General features: G+C 33.4%; 1 protein-coding gene across 1 annotated transcript in view; it reads left to right on the top strand.

The window, feature by feature from the left end:
- Positions 1-1,513: 1,513 nt before the first annotated feature.
- Positions 1,514-25,399, top strand: part of LOC104412660 (glutamate receptor ionotropic, kainate 2-like) — a gene marked incomplete at both ends in the record, with an annotated part of 47,822 nt that continues 23,936 nt past the window's right edge. The window contains one exon of the mRNA XM_010023441.1: positions 1,514-1,737. Coding sequence (XP_010021743.1) covers positions 1,514-1,737 — 224 coding nt within the window. The remainder of the gene's footprint in view (positions 1,738-25,399) is intronic.

Here is a 25,399-nt window from a genome sequence, read left to right as displayed (position 1 = left end):
ACTTCTAGTTGCCTCACAAACTACTAATAGCTTGAATTGTTATGTTTCTCCAACTTCTACATGTTGACTTATGACTTTTAATTCAAATTAGTTTTAGTTTCTTACTTTTGTGTTTTCTTTCTGAATCATCTGGAATGTCATCAAAAGTATGTAATAGATAACTCAGCTGCTGTGGAATAAAGCTTTACTGGTCTGATTAATACCTATAAGTTCTGAACACCAGTGGAAATTAAGTGTATGTCATGTTTTTGACCAGTAAACCCTACCAAATTAAATGGACAGAACCAAAAGAGTTTCACATTGTAACATAGAAGTATTTTACTAGGGTAGATCTAATGATATGTTAATTCTCATAACAATAGACTATAGTAGAACTTTGAAATGCTAGAATATTGTGTGGGATTGTGAGTGTTCCACAGTATACATGATACCAACTGAGCAAAATATGTAAGTGTATGAATTTATATGATTTTATAGGGAATAAAATCTTTGTATCTTGTTTTAGAACAGGTATTCTGAAAATGGTGTTATTTGCAGCTATGTTACTTGTATAGAAGTATTTTATGGTACTTGTACCATTTCTGTCATTACATACCTATATTTACATATATTTTACAAGGAATTCTTAGTTTACAACTTGTCAAATCTTGTACTGTATAATTTCTCATTCTGAACTTCCCTCTTTCATCTGTGCATAGGTACACGCACACAGAACTACACATAGACACATGAAGAGTAGTCTTTCAAGAGGTGTTGACAGATTAAGAAGTAGATGGTGTAGATTCCTTGTCTTTATGATTTCCATTAACTTTTGAATAAAAAATATTATAGATCGTTCACTAATCTCCTATGAATTATTACTGTAATAACAAAAACTACATGTAAATTAACAAAATACTTTTGTATCATATTGTATGATTTAATTTTAAATATTACAATTGATAGTTATCTAAAAGTTTCATAGTGATTTTTGTAAACTAGTAAGAACAGCTGTACTCTGTGAAGCAGCCTTTCAGGTGTATCATTTCCCATTTTTAAAAGTTCTTCATTTTGAACCAATACTTCTATGCTAAAATAAGAAAACTGCTTCCTGGCCCTTTCCCTGCACTTGTAAAAGCATATTCACATCTGCTTCACAAATATGTTAGCTTCTAAAGGGCACAGTGAAGGAATGACAGAGGGAAGACATATCTTGATATGTACATTTTAAAAAGTATTAGAAGATAAGATAATGGATGTTCATACTTTCTGCAGGAAGCAGTATTTTTCTTCATTTCTACTCCTGTAATAATGCTTTAGATATTCTGTAAGTGCTATGTCAGTTTAGCAAGCAGGAAGCAGAATAAATCTGTTTCCTTCATTATAGGGAGAAGAGAGTTTTAAATTTCAGCCTACCTAGTACAAGAAAAAATCTCTTCCATATGAACTTTGAGTTTTGCCTAATTTGATCGTCTGCTTCAACGTGTTTCTTCTGACTTACAGCTTTTTTCTCTTTTTGTATTTCTGTTAACAGAAAGCTGACCTTGCAGTTGCACCATTGGCAATTACCTATGTTCGAGAGAAGGTCATCGACTTTTCCAAGCCCTTTATGACTCTTGGAATAAGTATTTTGTACCGCAAGCCCAATGGTACAAACCCCGGCGTCTTCTCCTTCCTGAATCCTCTCTCCCCTGATATCTGGATGTATATTCTGCTGGCTTACTTGGGTGTCAGTTGTGTGCTCTTTGTCATAGCCAGGTAACATGTCAACTTTTGTGATTTTTTTGGCAATTGTTATAATCTTTTTCTTACTAATAATTGTCAAAAGTCACAAAAATTCTCTTACTTTCATACTCTTATATTTTAACTTCACGATGTACAGAAGAATAATTAATGATGAGGGTTCTCACTATTAATTTTCTCCACCACCATACTAAGTCTCCAGTTTGTTATATCACTAAGTCTTGAGTATACTAACAAGTTTCTCCTTTTATTTATAAATTTAGAGACACTAGAAAGTTTATAAAATGTTTTTTCCCTATTATGCTGTATTCAAAAAGACAGCGGTTGACATATTTTATTTTGTTAGGCTGATTTCATTTGATGCTATGCTACTTAATCTCGAATTGAGTACTTAGCTGCCCATGTTAATCCTAGAGGTCAAAACTGAGCCTCTACCTGTTATAAAACAAATCACTTAATGTAGATTATTATCTTAGAAGTAGGGTAAGACTATTTAGTTTTTAACTGTCTGCTAGATAAAATCCCTGACATACTTCACATAGTTTAAAAACTGAGACTATTTGGAAGCATGTTCAGTTGACCTTTTGGAGTTAAGAAACTCCATACAATAATTGTTAAATTATAAATTGATTTAATATATAGGGCTCTCTTTAGAGAAGGAGAAAAGCATCTTTTGTCAAAAATTCCCTTTATATTTACCTTTTCCTTTTTAAGTAATTAAGATTGACTCCAGATGCTCCCAGAAATAGCCTTACATGATGTAACTTTAACTTTTGCTGTGACAGTAAAAAAAAAAAAATATTATAACAGTAAATCAGCATTTCCCAGGGATGTAAATTTTGCAGATTCCTCCTGGTGGTCACTTTAAAATATTTTTTTAAATCAAATACATATTAGTATTATTGGCTTGAATCTCTTTAATAAGATTTTATTATTATTATTATTATTACTATTTTTGTATTTGATAATTTAATCTCACTTCAGCATGAAGATTTTTATGATTTCATTCTGTGTAACAAAGAATAACTTCATTTTTTTCTTTACCTATTGTGCTGTAGTTGACAGCAGGGTTCTCCATCCTTCCCTGATGCTGTCTGCTTCATTTTGGAGGAATTATATTGTTCCTCTACTAAGGGGAAACAGGTTTAAAAACAATTTAACAAGATCACCTATACATGAGATATTGAAGTAATATAGATAACACTGAAACATATTTTGTAATTAATAACTTCACATAATAACTTCGCTTATGTGCCTTCTTTAGAAGTCTGCTTTAAAAAGCCAGACTTCTACTGAAAGTTTCTTGAAAGAACAGTAGATTTTAGTGGACTACATAACCAGAGAGAAAATTAATTTCTGAGGTGTTCCTGTGAAACAGATACTTCTCAAAGCAGAGTTGAGCATAAATCACAAATATTACCTTTTGAAACACCTCATGTAAAATGTTTATATGTATGTCCAAAAGTTATAAACCTATGGTTATCACTGCAGGAGTTTTTCAGCATGATGCACAGTGCATAGGCAGCTCCCAGTAATGTTAGCAGAAGTCATATGGCTGAGCTCCTACTTTGAAAATGCGTCTTTTCATATTTTGTAGGAAAGATGTTTTCTTGAAACCTTTTTTTTGCTAAGCTATTCAGACACCTGATCTCACTAGCAGAACTGGGAAGAACTTTCCTTTTTAAACAGAAGAGCTACATAGTAGGCCACTATAGCTGAACTTTTTTTCACTTACTTGTTTTTGTGACCAGCAACATAAATTCCTTATGCACTTGGAAGCATTGTCTTCATTGTAAAGCAAGATGAAATATGTTTTATACTGAGCAGAGGAGGTTTTTTGGGTTTTTTGATAAAGTTGTATAAAATACCTTTTTTTTATGCCTGTTTATATCAGCCTTCATATCTAAAGCTTTTCAACAATATTTAATTGCTTAATCAAATATTGGTATCAATTTAGAAATAAAAGATCTAGGATTATGTAAGATAACCTACAGATTTTATTCATAATGTAGAATGAATTAAAAGTATGTAATAGCATTTTCTAACACTATAGTTCATATAGGGAAACAGGTGTAAGCTAAAAATGAAATCTCCCACTGAATACTAAAGAGACAAAAAAAAAGATATTCAAAAGTAGGAGGCTTTTGAGAACAGAATTCACAAAACGTATGCATCAGGTAAAGGAAGCTACTGCTAATTGAAGTGTGGTAGTGAAGAGGAATTTGCAGTATAGTGCTGGCTATTTATTTTCAGTACAGATTATAAGTTAGGTATTACACAGCTGATGATGTATTTTTCAGTCCTGGTGTCATGAAACTGTTGGACTGTATGCGACTAAATTAATAGGTTCCACCTAGATTGTCTTATTAAGATTTCTATTTCATAACAATCCTTCCATAATGAATGTTTAACTACCAGTGTTTCATAATAATTACCGTGTTTTGTAATAAGGTGTATTTATGTTTGGAGCAGTACTTAGCATGTCTTTTATGATATGATGTTTTGTAATTACATCAAAGTATGCAGTGTAGAATATTTGTCTTTAGATTTAAACCTCCCATTTTCTGTCAAATGTTTCATGATTTTATTGTTTTACCATTGTCTTCCAGATGGTATTGGGGTATAAGAGCTTGGTACAATGAAAATGGAAAGTACAATTCTTTTTATGGTACTTGGATTTCACTCATTAATTAGTGGTATGGTCATATTTAGGGAAAGTGGAAGAAATCAGTAGAAGATTCAAGAATCTTTGAGAGAGAATTGCTGAAAAGAGTAACATTAGGCATAAATGGAGAAAAAAAGTAACATAAATCTTCATTAGTCTTTTCCTTTGTTTGCAAGAGCATTGGATTTTCCTTCCAACCAGATATAAGGACAACCGGGTATAAAAAGCTGCTATCTTTGCATACTCAACTCAAAAAGCTAGGAGGGAGATTGATTTGTTAGCTGTAGGGCTTTTCTATGTCCTTTTCGTCTTGTAGTCCTCCCCCAAAATGATGAGTCATCTGTTTATGTAGACATTATAGGTTTTGCACTGTTATGCAAAAATGAACATATGAATGAACATGTATGTGTTCTACGCTGGTTTTGTTAGTTGTCATTCTTTGTGGGGAACTATAGTAGGCTGTGATTCCTTCACATGTATGAAAACCTCAATCTTGTTTTTTGTGTTTGTTAAATCTAAATAGTTATGGTGTTTTCTGAAGTTCCTTTTTTTGTCATACAGGCTGATGACTGATAGATAATCTCAGTCTGCTTGACACTAAGCCTATTGCTTTTCTATGAACTGAGAAAATGGTACAGCATTTTTTTTTTTTCTCTTGTGGCGACAGTAATAGATCTGTTTCTGCTGCTAGCTAGCAGTGTCTTTGTGTCACTGCTAGTAGTGTCTTCTGTCATCTAATGTCTTGTAGCTTTCTAATTCCAGTATCTTCCCTCTATGCCTCTGCCTTTACTTATTTCATTTATTTAGAATTCCAGTTAAATTCACAGTTTACATGTGATTAGAAGGAAAACTAAGACTGGAATAAAGTGTGCCAACTCCTTCTTGTCTTCTGTCAAGCACACAATGTTTTCTGATCTGTATAATGAAAAATCTCGACTAGTCAAATTTTTTTCATTTCTGTCTGTTGGTGCAAGCCATTGTCTCATTTCTGAGAAACATGCTGGTTTCTTACAGTGTTGTATACCAACTTCATAGACACATATTGTCCCTTTTCCATTAGTCTATGTATATGAATCTGCCATTTTCTAGTTTTTGGTCTCTGCAAAATCAATATACTGGTAACTTGAGAATACTTCCCATTCTGCATAGGTAATATGAAGCAAATCAGTTTCATACTTTTTCAGAAATACTAAATATGCTTTATTTGCATAGGTCTTTCAATATGTATGTTTTTAAACATCCTTGTCTTCATGAATCTTTTCTGAAAACACAGGTTGGAGGCTGAACTCCTTAAATGTTTTTATACAATCATTTTCCACCACATTTACTGGATTTCAGGTTATTCCTTGCACATTGAAGTATTTCTCTGTGTAGTAAGGTCTGTTTGCTGTGAACATGTCTGTCTGTCATAAAGCACTTTTAAGTGACCTATCTTCATAACTGGAAGAAGTACACCTGCCTTAGCATGATGCTTCACCTTTATTGATCAGCTGTGAAGCAGATAAACTACCCTGGATAAAATGGTCCACTAATGAGCTTTTATGCTTCTTATACTGACCTGTCTGGAGTATCACTGAATATTGTGTAAATATACATTAAACTGCCCTAATTGCTAATATTAAATCATGGGTTATCATTTTAAAGAGCTTGATTCACCTTTACTTGTACCACATTCTGTACATTAGGACATTCTGCTTTTTCTTCCCTTCAGCAGAATTTTGCTATCCTACTTTTCATAAGTCAACCCCTTGTGCTGGTTTCAGCTGTTAAAGCATTTAGTATCAACTATTTTTTCATTTCCTTGTAAGCAGTAATAAAAGCACAACGAACATTTCCTCATCACCAAATGATATTTTACTTCTACCAGCTGGAATAAATCATACAAAAAGAAGACAAGAGTTTTAAAAACATCTCCACACATTTATCTTAATCTTTTCCCTGTGATGAAGCTTAGGAATAGTCTGCTGCTTCAGACTCTAACAGATGCCTGAGTGTTATCTCTCTGGAGTCCATGCATATTCCTTTACATCTCATCAGTCTTCATTCTTATTTCATATTTCTTGATCAGCTGATTTCTGCCCTTGAGCTCATCTGATTGATTTTCAAACTACTCCATGAAAACTATCATGATGGAAAGGAATTAATGGCAGAATGAGAGGGAACTACATTTCCAATTACTGTGGAGCTCTGGTTACTAAATTACTACGTCGATATTTATTCAAGTAGGAAGTTAGCATGTTTGCCCTTTATTCTTAACAAGGATTCTTCCTACAAGAGGCCTCCCTAGAGAACTACAGCGTATGTTGTGAGGTGTTTTCTGGAATGGATTCATCACCTAATTGCGCAATCCAGATGTCAACTCTGAAATCTGCTGCTCTTACTATCTTAGAGTTTGAAGATAGTTTTGCCTCAGTTGTAATGCAAGTGGAGATATTGTCACTTGACTATAAAATACTGTGTAAATAGATAACGATAAAAGAATGCAAAAAATTATGAACTTTCCAAAACTGCTCCATAACAATTATTTCAGTTAAACCAAGTTGCAACTTATGACTGCTTCCAAAATATTCAGTATAGTCTGCTTCTTTTCATATAATCTTTGACTAAATCTTAATTCTTGTACTCATAAGCAAATTATTAAGCACCTGCTTTTCACTTAGTCTATCCTGCTATATGTTATATATAGTGTTGTGTTTTAAATCCAGCTGGCAACTAGGTAGCATGCAGCTGCTCACTCACTTCCCACTTTCACCCCTCCCTTCCTGGATGGGATTCGAGGAGAATCATAGAATGTAAAACCTGTGGGTTGAGATAAGAATAATTTAATAACTAAAATAAAATAAAATAAAACATAATATAGTGACAATAGGACACCAACAATAACAGTAATGATAATAATAGGAAACAGCAAAAAAATAAAGATCAGAAAGCACAAGTGATGCACAATAGAATTGCTCACCACCCGCAGACCGATACCCAGCCTGACTCGACCAGCAATGTCCCCTTCCAGATGACTCCCCCCAGTTTACATACTGGGCATAACATGCTGTGGTATGGGATACCCCCTTGGCTAGTTTGGGTCAGGTGCCCTTTCTCTGCTCCCTCCCAGCTTCTTGTGCCCCTCGCACCGGCAGAGTATGTGCGATTGAAAAGTCCTTGACCAGTGGAAGTACTACTTAGCAACAACTAAAACATTGGTGTGCTATCAGCAAAACACAGCACTGTTCTAGCTGCTAGGAAGAAAATTAACTGTAATTGTATAGTCATCTTGCCTGGACAGCAGTCACTGGAAATGTAAGCTGACTTGCACTTGTTATTTCAAATATGCTCAGATATCAGATCAGATATCAGATATTCAGATATTTCTGAGTATCACTTTTCACAAAATGTGGATGACAGCTTTAAACTGGTGAACCAGAATGGGAGTTTACTATACTGTATGCCATTAATATTAATGCATAAATCTGCATAATCTGTAATAGTATTTAAGTTTAATTTTCAATGGTCAGCACACAGAACTTATTTTGAGGTTGTGTTTTTTTTCAATATTAAAAATGTGAAACATACAGGAATTACAATACTTTCTTATGGTCATCATCTAACTTGTGTAATTATTTTGAGAAGCTATGATACAGATTGTAATCTGTGCTATAAAGTCTAAATGTAGATGAGGATATGTGGCTAAAAAACTACATAGCAATGAGTTAAGCAGCAATCTCTCACTTTGCATCTTGATGCTCAGAAAGACACTTTGTATCTTGACACTAAGAAAGATATCTCTGGCCTCCCACACAAGAGATTTATCTGGGTTCACTGTCAGGTTATAGAATCTCTAATATATAAATAAACAACTCAATATGAGCTCCTCATCCTAACCCCTCAGGATTCTCTTGAATTACTTCTGAATGCTGTTAGTCTCCTTCAGCTGTTCAGGGAGATACAAGACTATCAAGAGTTCTCCAAGTCTATGTACAAGCAGAGCGTCTAAATAACAGCCTCTATTAAAATACTGCTCGAGATTACAGTAAGAGAAAATTTCTTGTCTATATTGGTGGTAGATCAGTCTGACATCCCAGATACTACTTGCCATGTATCAAATATAGGAAGAAACTATTGCCAGCAAAACAACTGAAATATTTTAACTGAGGGTGGCTGAAGAACTTGTTACTCATCTGTCTTGGTAGTCCAACGGAAGATATAGTGCCTCCCATGTCTAAATATCCACATGCACTTTAAAGAAGAAATGTATCCTTACTTCAACACATCTGGTCAATTCTGGATTCTTTTGTCAAGAAGTTTTTTCCTTTTCTTTTTTTCTTTTTTTTTTTTTTTTTCCTTCCTGTGTGGTGTCAAACTTTGTCTTCTGCAGAGTTAAGATACGTGTAGGAGCTTCTTAGGAAACAAATCAGTAGGTCTGTTGACTTGTGCCATAAGGAAAACACATTGTAACATGTATCTGTTTGTAGCACTTGCTCCATCAGTATGTTTTTTGTAACTTCTTGTTATTTTGTAGATTAAGCTAATCAGAAAATACCTTTTTTTTTTTTTTTTTTTTTTGTGTGTGTGTGTGAAGAGTATGGTGGTATCATGCTGTACAAAAGTGAAGATGGCCTACAACCTCTTTCCATCCTTTCTGTTGATTTTTTTCTCATTATTCTGAAAGCCATCACAAGGTTCTTCAATCCATCACTAATTATTCAAGAACCTAGGTATTTTAAATGTCTGAACTGAATCATAACTCCATCCACCCTTAAGGAATTTAATGTCTCTTACCACCAGCAATTCAGTCTCTTCATTCTCCTTGCTTAAGTATTTCAGAGACAAGTAAATTTACAGAACTATAGAAAGATCACTATCTCTCTTTAGCTGGACAGCTCTTTCTGTCTATATGCATTCTGACTTCACTTTATAAGCCGTCCTTGTTTACCTGTATGTATTATATATTTATAAACATACATATAAACATATGAGCTACATTTCATACCATGATTTCTCTTATTTTCAGTTTCTTATTTACACTTAATATTTCACTGCTTAAATATGTCAGGTTCTTATATATTGGTTTGTATCTTAGCGGTATTTTGTATCTTAGGATCTAAAGGCTGTTTGCTAAAGCTCTTACAGAGGATTCAGTTTGATAAATTATCTTTACTAGTAAAATCTCCTAAGTTTTCCTTGGTGAATGGCTTCTGAAATAATGAGTTTATTCTCTGGCCTTCTTCCGTTTTGAGTTTTGACTGACTAGAATTGTTCTGATTGATTCATTCTGCTTCACACATATCATTGCTAGACATCTTTCTGAATGCCATTCACTGTTTATCTACAGTATTATTTCAAACCACCTGCCACCATTGAATAATTTGGTTTGCATTCCCTTCATCTAGAACAAGCTGAGATGCTGGAAGGCATTTTGCCATGTGTGTTGTCATTTTTTTTCACACACATGCAATATTAGCTCATATATTCATATTTGACTTTATGTGCCTAGTTTTCTGTGAATTTTTGACACGCTATGTGACTGAGTTAAAATATTATAAACATACATACCATGTCATTTGTTTTTGAAAGTATCTCAGCAGTAAAACTGTGACATTTCTTGTAAGAAATTTTCATTTGTCTTCATCTGATTGGGTTTAACTACAAGCAAGGTAGATCTCATTTATTCATTTCATGTCTTCAAATGCCTTCATTAAACAGGTTCTATAGGTGAGTCAGTAGCTGAAGACTGTTTTATCAAGAGTTCTATAACATCATACAAAACAATGTTTCATACCTTCCACCAATAGTTATTTGTTAGTCTGTATGTACGGCTGCCATCCACTAGCAAATAATCCTACAGTCCTTGCTGAGAAAGGTAAAAAACAGTCTGAGGAACAATTTCATCTAATTTTCAAAGATCTTCACACTGTGGTGACATGTACAGTGGTTCATCTGTATACTTAACAGACCTTGCTTATTACCAACACATATAGCACAGGAGAAGAATATTGGGTTGCTTGAATGAAATAGTTTGCTTGGAAAAAAAGTTAAGAGTCTCCAGAAAAAGTGTTAAATATTCTTCTCTCATATTGGATAATTTGATTCTGTTTTGTCAAAACATTTTCTTTCCCTGATATGTGACAAGAAAAGAAAATAAGACACAAATCTAGAAGTGGCACTTTGTGTATTTATTTAGCAAACCATAGCATGGAATACTGTTAAATGTGCCTGAAGAGAAGGGTTCCTCTACAGATGAATCTGAGTGTTTTCAAGTGAAAATAATTTTTTTGAGAAAGATCAGTCTCCTTTATGTATTTGGAGGTTGAGAAAAGGAGGCTTGTTTGCTTTATTTTGGGTGGAGTTTTTTGGTTTTGTTTTGTTTTTTGTTTTGTTTTGTTTTGTTTTTTTGCATGTCTTCTGCTCTGGCTTGTGTAATGTTAGTGTGGAGGAAGAAATTGTAACTCTCACCATAATGCACAGCAACATTTTTTTCATGAGATGTAGAAAACCATGTAGCCCTCCAACCTAAAGGACAAAACACAAGAATTTAGTTGAATGGGAATAGAGTCAATAAGAATCCGAGAAGGTACTACAGTGCTGTCATAAGATTTTATTAATAATTGGATACAAGTGGCAATTTGAAAATGTGCAAGTTAAATGACTGACTCCTTTTCCATTAGCATCAATGATTGAATTTACAGATTGTCTGATAAATAAGAAAATAAATTCAACCAGATGCTGAGCTGTTGGTTTTTGTTTTGTTTTGTTTTGTTTTGTTTTTCCCAAAAATGAAAACAGAAAAGCTGATGTCTAAGACATTTTATTTATTGAAATTTGACACCTGCATCTTGTTTGGGACACCTTGACTTAAAAGCAAAAAGTTTCCTCAAGAAAAACATAGGGGTTATAGTGACAGGATGGAAAATGGCATGTTAGCAGGCATGATTTCTATTTACCCTGCTTATGGAGGACCCCAACCCATACAATAATATTGACCAAAGACGGCTGTAAGGATTGAAAGGCAGATTTTATGTTAAAAAGCCAAATATATGAAAATTAACATTACTTCTTTGCTAAATATGCAGACCTATATGCAATTATTTTCTTTATATGATCTAAATGAAGATGGAGATATAAATCATTGGAAGCAAAGCCAATACGATATGACGTTTATTAACCTTGTAGAAAATCCTAGCTATATAGGATAGTATTTCAAAGTTCTCACTTGAATTCTTTGGTGTAGGGATTACTTAAAGGATAGGAATGGGTAATGGAAGAATTGTATGGATTTTACACTTGTTCTATAAAATGGACCTCGTATTGTTGTGTAATATTAGTAAAACAGATACAGTCTTAGGCTAATTTTAGGTATTTTTAAGTGAATAATCAAATGTCCAGTTTGTTGGGGGGTTTTTTTGTTTGTTTTGTTTTGTTTTTTTGGTTTATTGTTGTTTTTTTTTTTTAATATCACTTTCTGAGTTCAGAACTGGAAATAATTTTGCTTCTGCAAATTTAGCTGAAACCAGACTTCCTAAATTCCTCCAACTGTCTACCAGCTTTATCCCTTGTGTTCTGAAAATATGTAAATAAAGCTAAATTGGAGGAAAAATAAAACAGAAAAAGGAAACCACAAACCAAAATAAACTTACCAGTACCTTACCTCTTCAAAAGACAGAGCACTTCTCTCTTGGGTCATGGTTAAACATTATACTTCAAAACAGAAGTATATCTTTAAAAGAAATAAGGAAATAAATAAGGAATATTTATTGACTTTAAGTGTTATTCAGGATCTGGAGAAAAGTAAGATTGTTGCCTACAAGTTTCTGTCAGCAGAAGTATGAGAATTACTTATCATTTAGCTGTTAGCCAGAAGTTTACCTGGCTTATGCAATCCTCCACTCTCTAACTCAGAGAGGAGGAGCCGTTTAAGTACCAGCAGGGCTTAACCAGAAATGTGTCTGAAAAAACATGTATGGTGATTGTTTTTGAAACAATTGTTGTTTGTTTTGAAACTAAATCAGTAGTGTGTCACCCAGACATTTCTGTTTCATCTATGGAAATCACCCTGTGTTAATTTTAATGATGGTGAAACTGCTTTAGGATAAAGTTAATCATGCATTTTCAGACTTAAGAACAATGGTGAGCACCTTTATGTTTTTATTATAGTATTATCAGAAGTTCTTTCTTAAGCAACAGGGGTATTCTTGCAGGGAAATAATTATACAATATTGAAAATTTTCAGCATCATAGTTTAAAAACATATCGCTAAGGGATATAATTGATTTTATAAGAAAATAACGTCAAAATGTTCACTATTAATCATTTTAATAGCACATGAGAGAGTATTTTAAATATTAGTAACTTTTATTAAATAGGCCTGTTCTGGCACTTTGTTGTCATTATACTATTTCGTTTTGTTTCGTTTTGTTTCATTTTGTTTTGTTTCATTTTGTTTTGTTTTGTGTGGCCATTAGATGTATGTGGCACCTGCACTTGCTAATTAGGATTTGCCTAAAGACTTTGCAGCAGATAGCCTCTAGCTGTGAGAACCATGAAGGCAATGTTACTTCAGCTTGATGGGATCATTCATGTAATTTCACCAGACTAAAGATAGCAAACAACCCAGAGCTACTGCCTTTTTACCATTTCAATTTCCTTCCTCAACTATGGGGAGCAAGAATGCTGCAAGGAAAACTTTTCTTGGGGTAAATAGTGAGGTGGTAGGTAGCAGAAGAAGATTATACATTTTCTTTTCATTCTTCCAGATCTTTGAAGTTCTTGTTCTTTCCCATGAGAAATAGCATTTTGTAGAGTAGATATACAGTGTTTCCATACCAACACCAGTGATAGAAGACAGTTTTCAGCTAACAAGTAGTACAGCAATTAGTTCATGTCCTGGAGCAATTTTCTTGGTAGATATTTTGTAGTGAAAATTAGAAAGGTTTATAGTGTAATGCAGGTTCAGAGAAGTTTCTGTGAAAGAATTCCATTGCTTAGAAAATTCTCTGGTTTTGTGGCTGACATAATGTAACCAATGAGCCCTGTCCAGAAGAAAAATGGAAGCAGTTAGCAGAATTTTGTACATTGTACTGCTTTGCTGTGCTCACAGAGCATGGCAAAGTTAATGTCAAGTTGAAAAAAAATCTGAAAAACGATTTTAATTAGTCATATTTATTCTCCACACACTTCTCTCTCTCATCTTCTCTCTTTTGCTCTCCCCTTCTTCCAAACGGGCATGTTAGAGGAGAGTGAGTAGTTAATCATGTAAAAATCCTGGTCAGTGTGCCTTTCATTTACTGGAATGAGAGGAATTTTCACCTTGCTTCAAATGTAACTGTAATTATACAAAGTTACTAGGTAGATGGATACCAGAGACTCCTCATATCTTTCTGTGCTACTGCTGCTAGAAGCCCGATTCTGCCTTCAGCTTAAATTGCCAATGGGAAACGTCAATGTTTGCAACATCTTCCTTGTCATCCTGACTTTCAATGCTGTATAGTCCTTTGTGCCTGTGCAAAAGCAAAAGTCAAAACCACGAAAGATAATGGTGTTGTGGCATTATGCATGGATGTAAATGACTCCACAGCTGAAGGCAGTGGAGATTTCTTGGTGGTACTGAATGCTTAATTGGATTTTCTTGTAACACATGGCAGCTTTCAGAGACCACTACCAAGCAGGGTCATATCTTGCTGTTACAGAACAGTTGCTAAATGGTTGATTAAGGAATTCAAATTTCAAAAGGAGTAGTTAAATACTTTAAATAGTGAAGTAGGATGAAATTTTCTATCAGGTGTGAAAAAAAGAAGTGAAAAATGATTACATTTCTAAGCAGTCAGAATCAGCAGTCATAGTTCATCAGTTACCTAGGCAGGACTACATTTCAGTTTACGGTCTACATTACAAAGCAAGTGAATTTTGAGGATGATTTTGAAAGACAGGTATTGATTTTGGCCTTGAGGCTTTTCTCACATGAATTCTGGATGAGATTTAAATGACGCAGGTAGGATAACTGTACAGGTTAGCCTATGGTAATGACATTAAAATCATCTCTAAGTTTATCTTTGTCTTGGGAAAGAGCAGTTGATGTGAGAAATACAGAAGCAAAACCAAAGTTACATCTCAGATTAACTTGTGTGAAAAGAATGTGTTTGTAAGTATTGAAACTTGATGGAAACTGTGCAGATACATGGTAGAGGAGCACGCAGCTATCCCATGTATCTGCCTTTGCAGAAATATAAAACTTGCCTGTAGGTCCCTGTATCACAGATCCTTAAAGATAACCTTGAATATGTTGGAAAATCTGAAAATCCTGAGACATTTGTCTTTAGGCAGCTGAATCTCTCTGAGGTTCTTTAAGTCACAAACATTTGTTTTGGCTATCTGGACAGAGGGATAATGGTAGATAAGATGTGGGTAGGCTATGTGGTTATAGAAGCAGTACATTTGACTCAAATGACAGAGTTAAATACAAAATGAATTCAAGTTAGTGGCCCTTGGTAATGAAAAAGATAGTATAATTGTCCTTCCTCAATAAAAAAGAAAGAGAAAGCAGTATCCGTAGTCTATTTCTGTAGAAAAGAATGAGTTACTGCGTATGTCAGAAGCAGTCAGGATCTAGACCTTACATCAGTGAAATACTACTTCTAGATTTACAATTTCTTGGAAACATAGTCTGGAAGAAATCCTGAGTTGAGGCAAAAATCTGACATACTTAGTACCTGACAGGGTTTTATCAAATTGGTGAGGTGGAGGGATGAATTCCAGCTCATTGACAATGCTCTGAAGGAGGCACATGGGTGACAAGTACGTGAGGATGGCAGTTCCCGACTGTCAGTGCTATCAACAAAAGAGGCATTAATACCTTTTTGTATCTAGATGATCGTTTTATATATAGTTAAAAAAAAAGATGTAAAGCTACAATTCAGCAGAGTCCCTGTGCTCCTGAAGAAAGCCTGTGTGCTCCATTACCGTTAGCTGAAATATTTGTACAGTTATCGTACAGTTGAGAGTTGTAAAAGAATAATGAGAAAAGATGAAACATTTTATAATCAATCAGACAATGAATGATTGTCCTGTCATGCTGCACAAGTCAGTGTGATAGGTACCACTGATTTTAATAGTACCACAGAAGAACCTGAAGACTATGTATATACTTATCAAGGGCTGGAGTCCAGGGCTTGCTTTCTAGCCCAGAATAAATGTGACGTTGTGTGGCATATGTTTCATATGACTAAATGCACCATCATCCCACTTATCCCACCCACAGCGCTTAACACCACTTCCTGTCTCTCTGAACTACACCTGAGTGTGGCAGAGGCCAAAACTGTGAATGGGAATGTGGTAACAAGTAAAGTGTATGGATGATTGCATCCCATTGCTGAAACGTGAGACATTCCCTTTGCTTATTGATCAAGATGTAGACGCAAAAGCTCACAGAATTACTTGGATTCACAATTATACTAAATTTTTGACTTTAAAAAGTACTTTAAATACAGAATTATTTATTTTCTATAATATTAAAAAAAATCATAAACAATTAATTCATGACTACTTGAAAAAGAACCACAGTAGCTTTTTGTGAATTTTGGTAAATCTTTATTAAAGTCCCAAATCTGAAAGCTGTTCTTTTTCTTCAGATGGCCATTAGGAGGCACAGGCCAGCAAAAGGAACTTTATGTGCCTTATGAATCCAGCTATAGATTTTCTTTTAAGTCAGTGTATCTATTTATTTCACATCAAATTGAAGATCTCAGTTCATCAAGCTTTACAAAGCTGTCTTAAATTTTAAGCATGTGATTGCTCTGCTTAAATTGATGACAATAGTAACATTTCCAAAATAAAATATGTTTAAAAAACATGCTGGATTGAACAGAGGTTGTCATATAGTCTAGTATTTGCTCAGGAAAAAAAATTACTTCATTAATTTAATTTGCCATCCCTGTGGATTTTGGTGATATCTTTAATGTACAGATAATAAAAGATAAAAGTTTTTGATTCTTATTTTGAAAAAAAAAAAAAAGCCACCCTACACAAAACAATTCTCCAGATCTTAATTTTTGATGACAAAACTTTTTAGCATTAGTATGACATATAAGTGCAAAAATACAATATAAATAAATATTGTAAAATACCCCACATGACCACATATTACCAAAATTAAGTTTTGTAACTTACTGTTTTTATTTAAAGGATGTTCTATTTCGACAATTTTAAATATTTAGAGAAACATTATGTTGCTCTTGGAAATACTTTAATGATTTATTCTGTATGTAAAAATCACATCTAATGTGCCTATATTAACAGATATTCTATTAGGTAGTTGACTCTAGTGTCACTACCTAGCGTAATAATTTTTTCTCCTGTCATTCTGATGGGTGACATTTAATGTACAGTGAAGGGCAACAGTGAATTATTACGCACTCTAAACTAGAGAATTCCTTTACTGTGATGCCTAATGTTAAACTAATCTTCTGTCTAGAAGGCTGTTGCAAATCTGAATAGAAATACCAAATTTGTTGTGCAATCTTAGAATGATCTCATCCCCTCTTTTTTTAAGAAGTCCATATATTTTTGCATTGCAAAATATGGTTTCACACTTCATTATGTGCCTTTATGAGGTCCTCTGGAGTACTCTGCTTCTTCCCTCAAATTAGTGACAAACTTCAATCTATTGAAAAAGTGCTTTGCTTTTGAAAGAGGGAGCATTTAAATTTCTTATGTATCCTTCTTGTGTAAAACACATGATTTTTTTCCTGCAGCATAGAAGTCTCCTGTTTCTTTTTTTTTTTTTACAGTGTGATAGAGGATGAGGCAAATATCCAAGTGTTATTTCAAACTGTTGAACTAAGATATTGCTAACATTTTGCTACTGCACGCTGTGCATATTCTTTGAATATCCTTAGATCAACAGACACAGATTTGCTTATTTTCTTTGGTAACAGCTTCTGACTTCAGTTTCTAGGATTTATTAAAAACCTTGAAGGTGTCTTTAGGAGGGGTTTATAAAAGAATCCATGCTAAAATGACTCATCAGTAGGTTTGACAGTATACTTGTAGGAGTTGATCATTGAATATAATAGGAGGGAGAAAAAATATGTTGTATATCATTGATATATTAAGCTTAGGAAAATTGTACTGTTTTTCTTATAATTTTAGGGTTACAATGGGTCATTCTTAATTAAAGCAAAATTTAAATAAAATTAAGGTAATGGATTCTTCTCTAGACAGATATAAACAATGTGTTTTGCAATTTTTTTAAGCTATTTATTATTTGGGAAATAATAGATGCATTTGATTTTTAGAAATTAATGTATCATGGTTTCAGGATTTCAAAGTCTTTACTAGCTATTCATAGATATGACATATTTTACAGATGAAACTCTAATACAGAGTAATATTTTTTGTTGTTGCCACATGACAAAGATAACTACTGTAGTTCAAATATTTGCTGTTCTATTATAATGAAAAATACAACTATTTCTTAGTTTGGGCTAAAACAATTCAAATTTTACTATATTTTTAAAAATCCATTTTAAAACAGTAAAGCTGTTCAATTAGAGTATAGGAATATATGAGCAGAAATGATGACATTATAGGGAAGAGAGAATTATGTGGAGAAGATAAATCATACTTTCTAATTTACCCTTTCAGAATGCAGAAAAGGAAGGAACATTAAATCAAATTGAAAGTAAGAAATTGCAAACAGAAAACAGAATTTAATTCATATTTTTGTAAATTGGTAATTAACCTCTGGAACTTGTCTCAGACTAAAATAAGAGTGCTTCGTAATAAAGCTATAATTATTAGAAATGCAAGTGCATCTGAGGATTGCTCCATGTATAAAGCAACTGGTGGGGTTTATATAGAAACTTTCCCCTTAGTGTGTGGACAGTTTTCAATTTCATTGTAGTTTTCAACTTTCAACTGCAATTATTTTGCAGTTTCATATCAAACGTTAGCACTAATACTAGTCAGGAACAGAATATGATTTTGTAGAAACTTTCCTTATTCATTTTCGCTAGTCCAAAAAGCAGTAGAGTTGAGGGGAAAAAAAAAAAATAAAAGAATCATCCACCAGTGTAGAAAATAGCAGGCACCATGAATTTCTCATTTTAATATTTAGCATGCGCCATTAAAAATAATGTTCTTACTAATTATTGCAACTTTAGCAAAGTAATAAATCTACTTCATAGATGGTGCTGTGTAATGTCACTTTATTTCATGTTCTATGCATTTCATTATCCTGTTTGTACTGTCTGTTGTGTAAATTCTTTGTGCATCAGATAAATTATAGTTCAATTAATAGATTTAGGAAATATAACTTCAGACTGTAGGGCTATTACAGCATCCACCAAAGATCATGGAAAATACTTCTATCAACTTCTGTAGACATTAGTTAAGGTCCATTTGAACATATGAAACAGCAAAACCAACATGGGATGCAGCTAAGTAGAAGAAAATAATTCAGTGAAGTGAACACATATAGGGTAAAATGTTTTGAATTTGAGTTAGTATTTGAAGCAATGGTGAAAAATACGGCCTTGAATTTGGGCCTTTATGAATGTTACTGGCATCATGACCATTATGAAACAAAAGCTGCAACTGTCATCTAAGTTGGTTCAGAATATGCACCTGAATATTTATTTTATTGTAGTAAGTGACAATTAGGTAAGTTTTTCCCTACTTCCCTGTTAATAATTCCTGGTTTTCAAATTTATGTCTAGCACTTCAATTAGGTTAACTGGCATGTGTTGAGACTGAAAACTGTTGTTGATTAAAATATTTATAAATCATGACAGACAGAGTGGTAAACAGGTAGGATTTAGGCTTTCAGTCTTGTAAAAAAGAAATTTCAATAGACATAAACATTTTGATTAATGCATTTGTTAGGTGAAGACACCAACGTGGAAAAGAAAAAAAAAACCCAAACCAACAAAAAACCAAATGCCAAATTTTGTATCTTAACAAAGTACAAGTAACTTTCAATGTAGGCAAAGGGTGCTTTTTTTTGCAGACATGAAGAACTGCTAATGTTTGAGCAGTTTTGTCTATAATAAATGTCACCTTTTTTTCTGAATTCCAAATATTAGAAAATCTTTGTGTGTAGGTATCTTTTAAACATGTCTCTACCTGTTTACTGTGCTGTCATTAAAAAACACACAAATATTATTCTACTTTTTTATTGTATGTAATTTTGACATTCAGTTTTAAAAAGGCATAAAAATGCACATAAGATAATTGGTGCTCATAACTAACCATAAAAGTTAATGTGATAGCATATATTTCATACGATAACAAGTAATTTTGTGTAAATTAAGCATATATTTATCCACATATTATCTTTGACTATGTAGATTCAGTAAAAGTTAGTGCCTGTAAATTTAAAATATTGCTAGGGGCAATCCAGCTATGAATTTGCTGTGTCTCGTGCAGTTTTACATTGTAGTAAATGGTGACATAAAAGCAAATATGTTTAGTTAAATTGTTAGCAACATCCGTTCCTTTGAGAATATTTCATAGTTAAAATGTGGCTTAATTGTTTGATGGTTACAATAATACTGCTTGAATTTTCACCCAATTAATCTAAGAAAATCCACTGGAACATTTAGTTCTTCGCATTTTTTATTTTTGCTTTTTTGGTTGATTAAAATTCAAACATCTTTTTTCAGGTCAAAAGAGATCAGTACAATAGTTTAACCACTGGGTTTTGGTTCTGTTTTAAAGAACAGCAGGAAAAGAGAGTTTGTGATCAGGTGAAAATATTTTTGCTGAATTACTTAATGCGTTTTGACTGCTTCATTTACGGAAAACAATACTGGTTTTTTGCATGAATCTTTCCTGCTTCATTCTCAAATTTAAAGCCACTCTGCCACCAAGTATATATGTGTAAGAACTTACTTTGTAGCAGGGCAAATTTACTGATAATATAAAGCAATTTAAACTTGGATACATGAATTTTAGTGTTATATCCAAGTGAGCTACAGTAAGATTTGGGTCCATTCTGTCAGTCCTTAATCAAAGAAGCATGGAGAAAGTAGTGGTAGTTTCTCCTTAGTTAATGATTTTACTCAATATTTATTGCTTAATGAAAGCTGAGGGGGATTTTGTTTTGAAGGATAAACCAAAATGAATTACATGATTATTTTTACAGGGAGAATATGATCTGAAGATTAAGTTATTGCAGTTGAACTTGGCTGAAAGTGCAGTATGTTGGAAATACATTGCATAATAAGTTTGTTCAGGAAGGTCTGCTCTTAAGGAATGTACCCAAACAAAACCAACAACTTTTTTACTTTTGGTCTATACTTAAAATTCTAAAGCAGAGATATTTGGAGTTTGAAAATTATGAAGAAAAAAATATAATCAATATCCTTAGAAATTTTATAGCTTAATGAGTATTCAGATACGACTAAGCAGGATTCTTAAGAGCATGATCTAGAAGTGTGCTTTTTCAATTTTCTCAAGAGATGTAGTGATCATGCATTTCTGATATCAATTGATGCTCGATTTAATAATTAATTATGGCCCTTCTCATGTCTTTTCTGTCTCAAAACTGGAAAGAATCATTGCCATTCATACACCTTTAGGTTAGATCACCTCAGTTCTATAAACGAAACTAGGCCAGAACAGAGCTTCCAAATGTATTTTCAGCTTAATTAGGAGTGGCTGCATGAACTGTTCTGTATTTTTTTTTTTTCATTGTGAACAAAATTACTAGACATTGTGAACCCAACTACCAGTAACATGAAGGCAAGATGACTTTGTCATGATATCATTAATGATTTCTACAACTTCTGTAGTTGGATGGAACTGAAGAAAACAATGTCAACAATTCAAATAGCATGAAAACAGAACATTCAGAATGTACAGATATGCAGTCCTTGCCTCTTCCAAGTTTATAGTAATTGTAATTGAAATTCTTACTCAGTTATAATTGAGCTACCCAGAGAGAACCAAGAGCAATAATTACTATGGCCTGGTGCATTTCTGCTGGTGTTTCCTTTCTCTTACAACTGTTAATATTAGTTCTGCAGTCCGTTGATGGCTGCAGTAAGAATCCATAACAAAGTACATCCAGCAGAAGTATTCTTCCTGGAGCCTAAACTGTGCCAGTAGCCAAAAACTTGTAAGGAAACTATAAGTATTCAGACAATACAGAGAATCTGCTCTGGAAAAAAAACCTCACAAAAAAACATCCTCCTGCTGCCAAAAAAACCCACAACCAAACCCCAAACCACAAGCTTTTTCCACAGCAAGAAGGAGGTATTCCTATGCTACGTTCGTTGGTTGGTTGGTGGTTTGTATTTTTTATGGGACACTTTCATGATGCAGTTAGTATTCTTTTGGCTTTTTCCATGAGCGATTTTTTATATTAGGTTTTCTTGTCTGATTTTTTAGTAGTATTTTTTTTTTATTTTTTGTATAACCTTATTATGTATGGGTCAGTTCGATAGCAATAGTTGTTAAACTTACTTATATACTAAAGAAACCTGTGTATAGTATTTAAACAGTTATCTACTCATACGGAATGTGCAATCAGTAAATGCACTACTTCTCCTTGCCAGAATGGGTGAAGTTAACATGACCATCATCCCAAAAGGGCTTACAACTGGACCTCAGATTTTGTTAGAAATGTTCATAGAAGGACAGACCATAGTTTTCCACTTACATAGATGTCATTTATTTTAATTCAGCAAGTGGATAAGTGATAATTTTTATTGCCTCATATTCATATAGTCCTATGATAATTGCATCAATTTAGCCTACCACGTAAGGCATCCGTGCATTTTAATCTTTTGTTTACTGTTACCTAGAACTTTTCACGCTTTCCTGTTGAATGTTAATGGAGAGCTCAAGTCTTAGCCTATTCAGAATAGAATAAGCAGTTAACTAACAGCTTTGAAAATGATAGGCCTCACTAAAGTATTTAATAAATTGCTCAAGTGTAATTTTTTTAACATAATTCTGAAAGATTGCTTCCAAATGGTTAATTTCTTGAGAGGCATTCAGAAATATGCATTCATTACAGTGATAGACTATGAGTTTGAGTTCATTTCTGCATTTTGCCATTGTCTTGTGGTTTACATTGCCATTAGTTGAAAAATATGTCAAACCTGTATAATGCAGCTCCTCAAAACCTTTATAAGCATCTCTTAACTGATGGCAGTGTAAGGCTGAAACTGTTAGATATAAAACAAGTGATGTTTTTGTCTTCTAATATACTTCCAGGAAATATATATGTATGAAAAGGTACTATTAAACTAACTTGCCAGAGGACATGAAAAAATCTTTTGGGAATCATAAAAAAAATAAGAATCAAGTAGTACAAAAGGATATACTGTGCAGCAGAAAACAAAACTGCTTAATCTAACTACGAGAGAATTCTATGATATACTTTGACTCATGCCAGATATGAAGCTATAATCCACACAAATCTCATAAATCAAAGAGTCAGTTTTTCAGATACATTGCACTGGTTTTCTCCATTCTTTCCCCATAAGTATACATTATGAAATTACAGCTTAGTAATAGCAACAACAACAATAACAACAATTAAAATAAATACTTTTTATAGGTAAAAATAAAAATCTTCAGAATTGCAATATTCCTTTTTTCATAAACAAATCCAGCCTTTATATTTGTGTTCTTCAATATGTTTATCCAACTGATTCCTTCCATTTACCTAGTGGGGCTATGTAGTGTTTTGCCACTTTAGAATCCTCCAACCAAGCAGGAACAGACTCTTTCTAACACACAGCCTAGACAACATAGTGAACAAAACACATGAATGTAGTGTACTGTTCTCTGTAGTTCCTGTTCTTGTAATGCCCTGAGCATCAAGGATTGTTCAATTTCATTTAGATAGCAGTACAGTGTTTCTGGGCAGTGTTTTTTTCTTTATGTCATAATATGTAAAGATCAGACAAAACAAAATAATTCTAACAACCAAAAAATGAAAATAAAGTACAGATCTCCAATGAGCAAGAGACAGATCTTCCTTGTGACTTTTTAAGTTATTTACAGGCAGTACTACAGACTGAAGAAAGGGAGGGAAGTTCTGATGCAGTTCATAGAATCCCAGAAGGCAGTTCAACCTGCTAATAAATAATTTTTGTGTTTCTGACAGTTATACTTAGTGTGCCAGTGAGCACTCTATCAATAGTAAGTGGCTTCTTTCTTGCTACTTTTCACTCACACTCCAGGCAAGGGATAAAGAGCCAACAGGCAAAAAATAAGAGATCAGACTTTTGCTTGCCTGAATTAGTAATGTGATATGAAATATAAATGAAAGGATGAACTGACAACAGAAAGAATGGTATCTTGGAAGATGCTCTGCATTTGCATTCAAACATGTAAGATAATTTTAATTATAAAAAAAAATATTTGTTGTCAGATATGAGTCAAAAGTAAATACTTAGACTTCTAGAAAAGTAATCTTTTACTCTGCTGTATTCCCCTTTCCGAAGAAACAACTTTGATATTTTTAGGTATCCAGAATTCTGAATATTTGGCTATTTCTAGAACTTAACTTCACATTTTGATCAGTTCTCATACTATACATAGAGCCAAGGTATGGAGTTTAATTTCAGGACTGTCTGTGAGTGTTTGGGTACAGAATTTAGAAGTCTTGGATAACTTAGCATTGCTTGAAGCATCTTTTCTTTCTCAGTCTGCTTAAAAACTACTTCAGGTTTTCTTTCTCTTTACTTCAAGTTAAATATTTTTAATTATAATTATTACTTAGATTAGTTTATGCTAATAGTTTTTCCTGCTTAACTTTGAATATGTCTTACTGTGTTAGAAATTTAGGGGCTGTGTAGTGAGGCAGTTTATACTGTTTTTTTAAAAAATGGAAATAGAATTACTCATTGAATGTTTAAACAGTAATTAATCATAATTAATTAAGCATTTGAAATACAATTCCAGCAGGAGCTTAAGTGTGGTTAATAGTTTTGTTTGTATACATGATATATTTGCATATTTATATCTACATATATGTATGTATGGGTGACGGCTGCATGCGTGATTTGTATTTAAGTAACCTGATATTTTTACAAATCCTACCATCAGATTCAATATCAGTGGTGAAACTGCCTTTTTCTTGGGGCCTCAAGTGTTATGGGTTTTCCAGCAGCCATAGTGGAGGTAAGGCTGGATACTTTTTGCACATATCAGCTGATCTAAAACCAAAGTGGGGCAGAGCAAGTTCTAGGGTCAAGGTTTCTTATCTTTTTTGGTACTGTGTTAATTTACATGGGCAGAGAAGATCCTCTGGGAGAATTTGCCAGCAGTAGGATGACCAGTATTACTGTTCCCATGGTAAACATTGTACAAGGAGTAATTTAAACCAGGGTCACTGGAAGAAACCACAGCTATCTTCCATTGACGTCAAAGTATTTGGTAAATTACCTTCAAAATCAGTCCTCGTGTTTCTTCATAAAGAAGTGCTTTACATATTCAAGGAATTGTTTTGCTTTTCAAATGCATCTCTAAGGGTTTTAGTGGATGTGAAGATCTATCTCCCTAGTTTTACCTCCCCATTTTTAAGTTGTCAGTGAAAGGGAAATCTCCTTCTCATTCTTTCTTATATCCCTGTTAAAGTATGACATTCTCTATAAATTTCCTAGCTAAATGATTTGCCATATAGGCTTTAAATTTATGCTTATTTTTGCTGTAAATCAGAGCCATCCAATTGTTCTTAGTGTTTCTTTTCCAAGTTATGATACATTGACTTTGAATGTTTCTTCAGTGCATCTCTTAAAATCATTTTTTCATCAGTGATGAATGAAGCTGAAAACTGTTGGAGATTCAGCTTAGAAGTTCAAATGTTCGCTTAACCCGTATGGTCTTGTCTTTCTACACTCTTAAAAATACATTTAGAATTTTAACCCATCATGTAGTGTTTTGTCACTTTGTTGATTAAAAAAAAAAAAGATGGAGGAGTCTGTGAACATTAAGTAGACTAGAGAAATTAAAAGGTTATGTTTGTGAAAGATTGTTCAAAGAAGAATGGTAGGGAGGAACTTCATTAGT

This window comes from Nestor notabilis, unplaced genomic scaffold (assembly GCF_000696875.1).
Source record: "Nestor notabilis isolate BGI_N333 unplaced genomic scaffold, ASM69687v1 scaffold361, whole genome shotgun sequence".
NCBI classification, from domain to species: domain Eukaryota; kingdom Metazoa; phylum Chordata; class Aves; order Psittaciformes; family Psittacidae; genus Nestor; species Nestor notabilis.
This window is presented reverse-complemented; position numbering and strand designations above follow the sequence as displayed.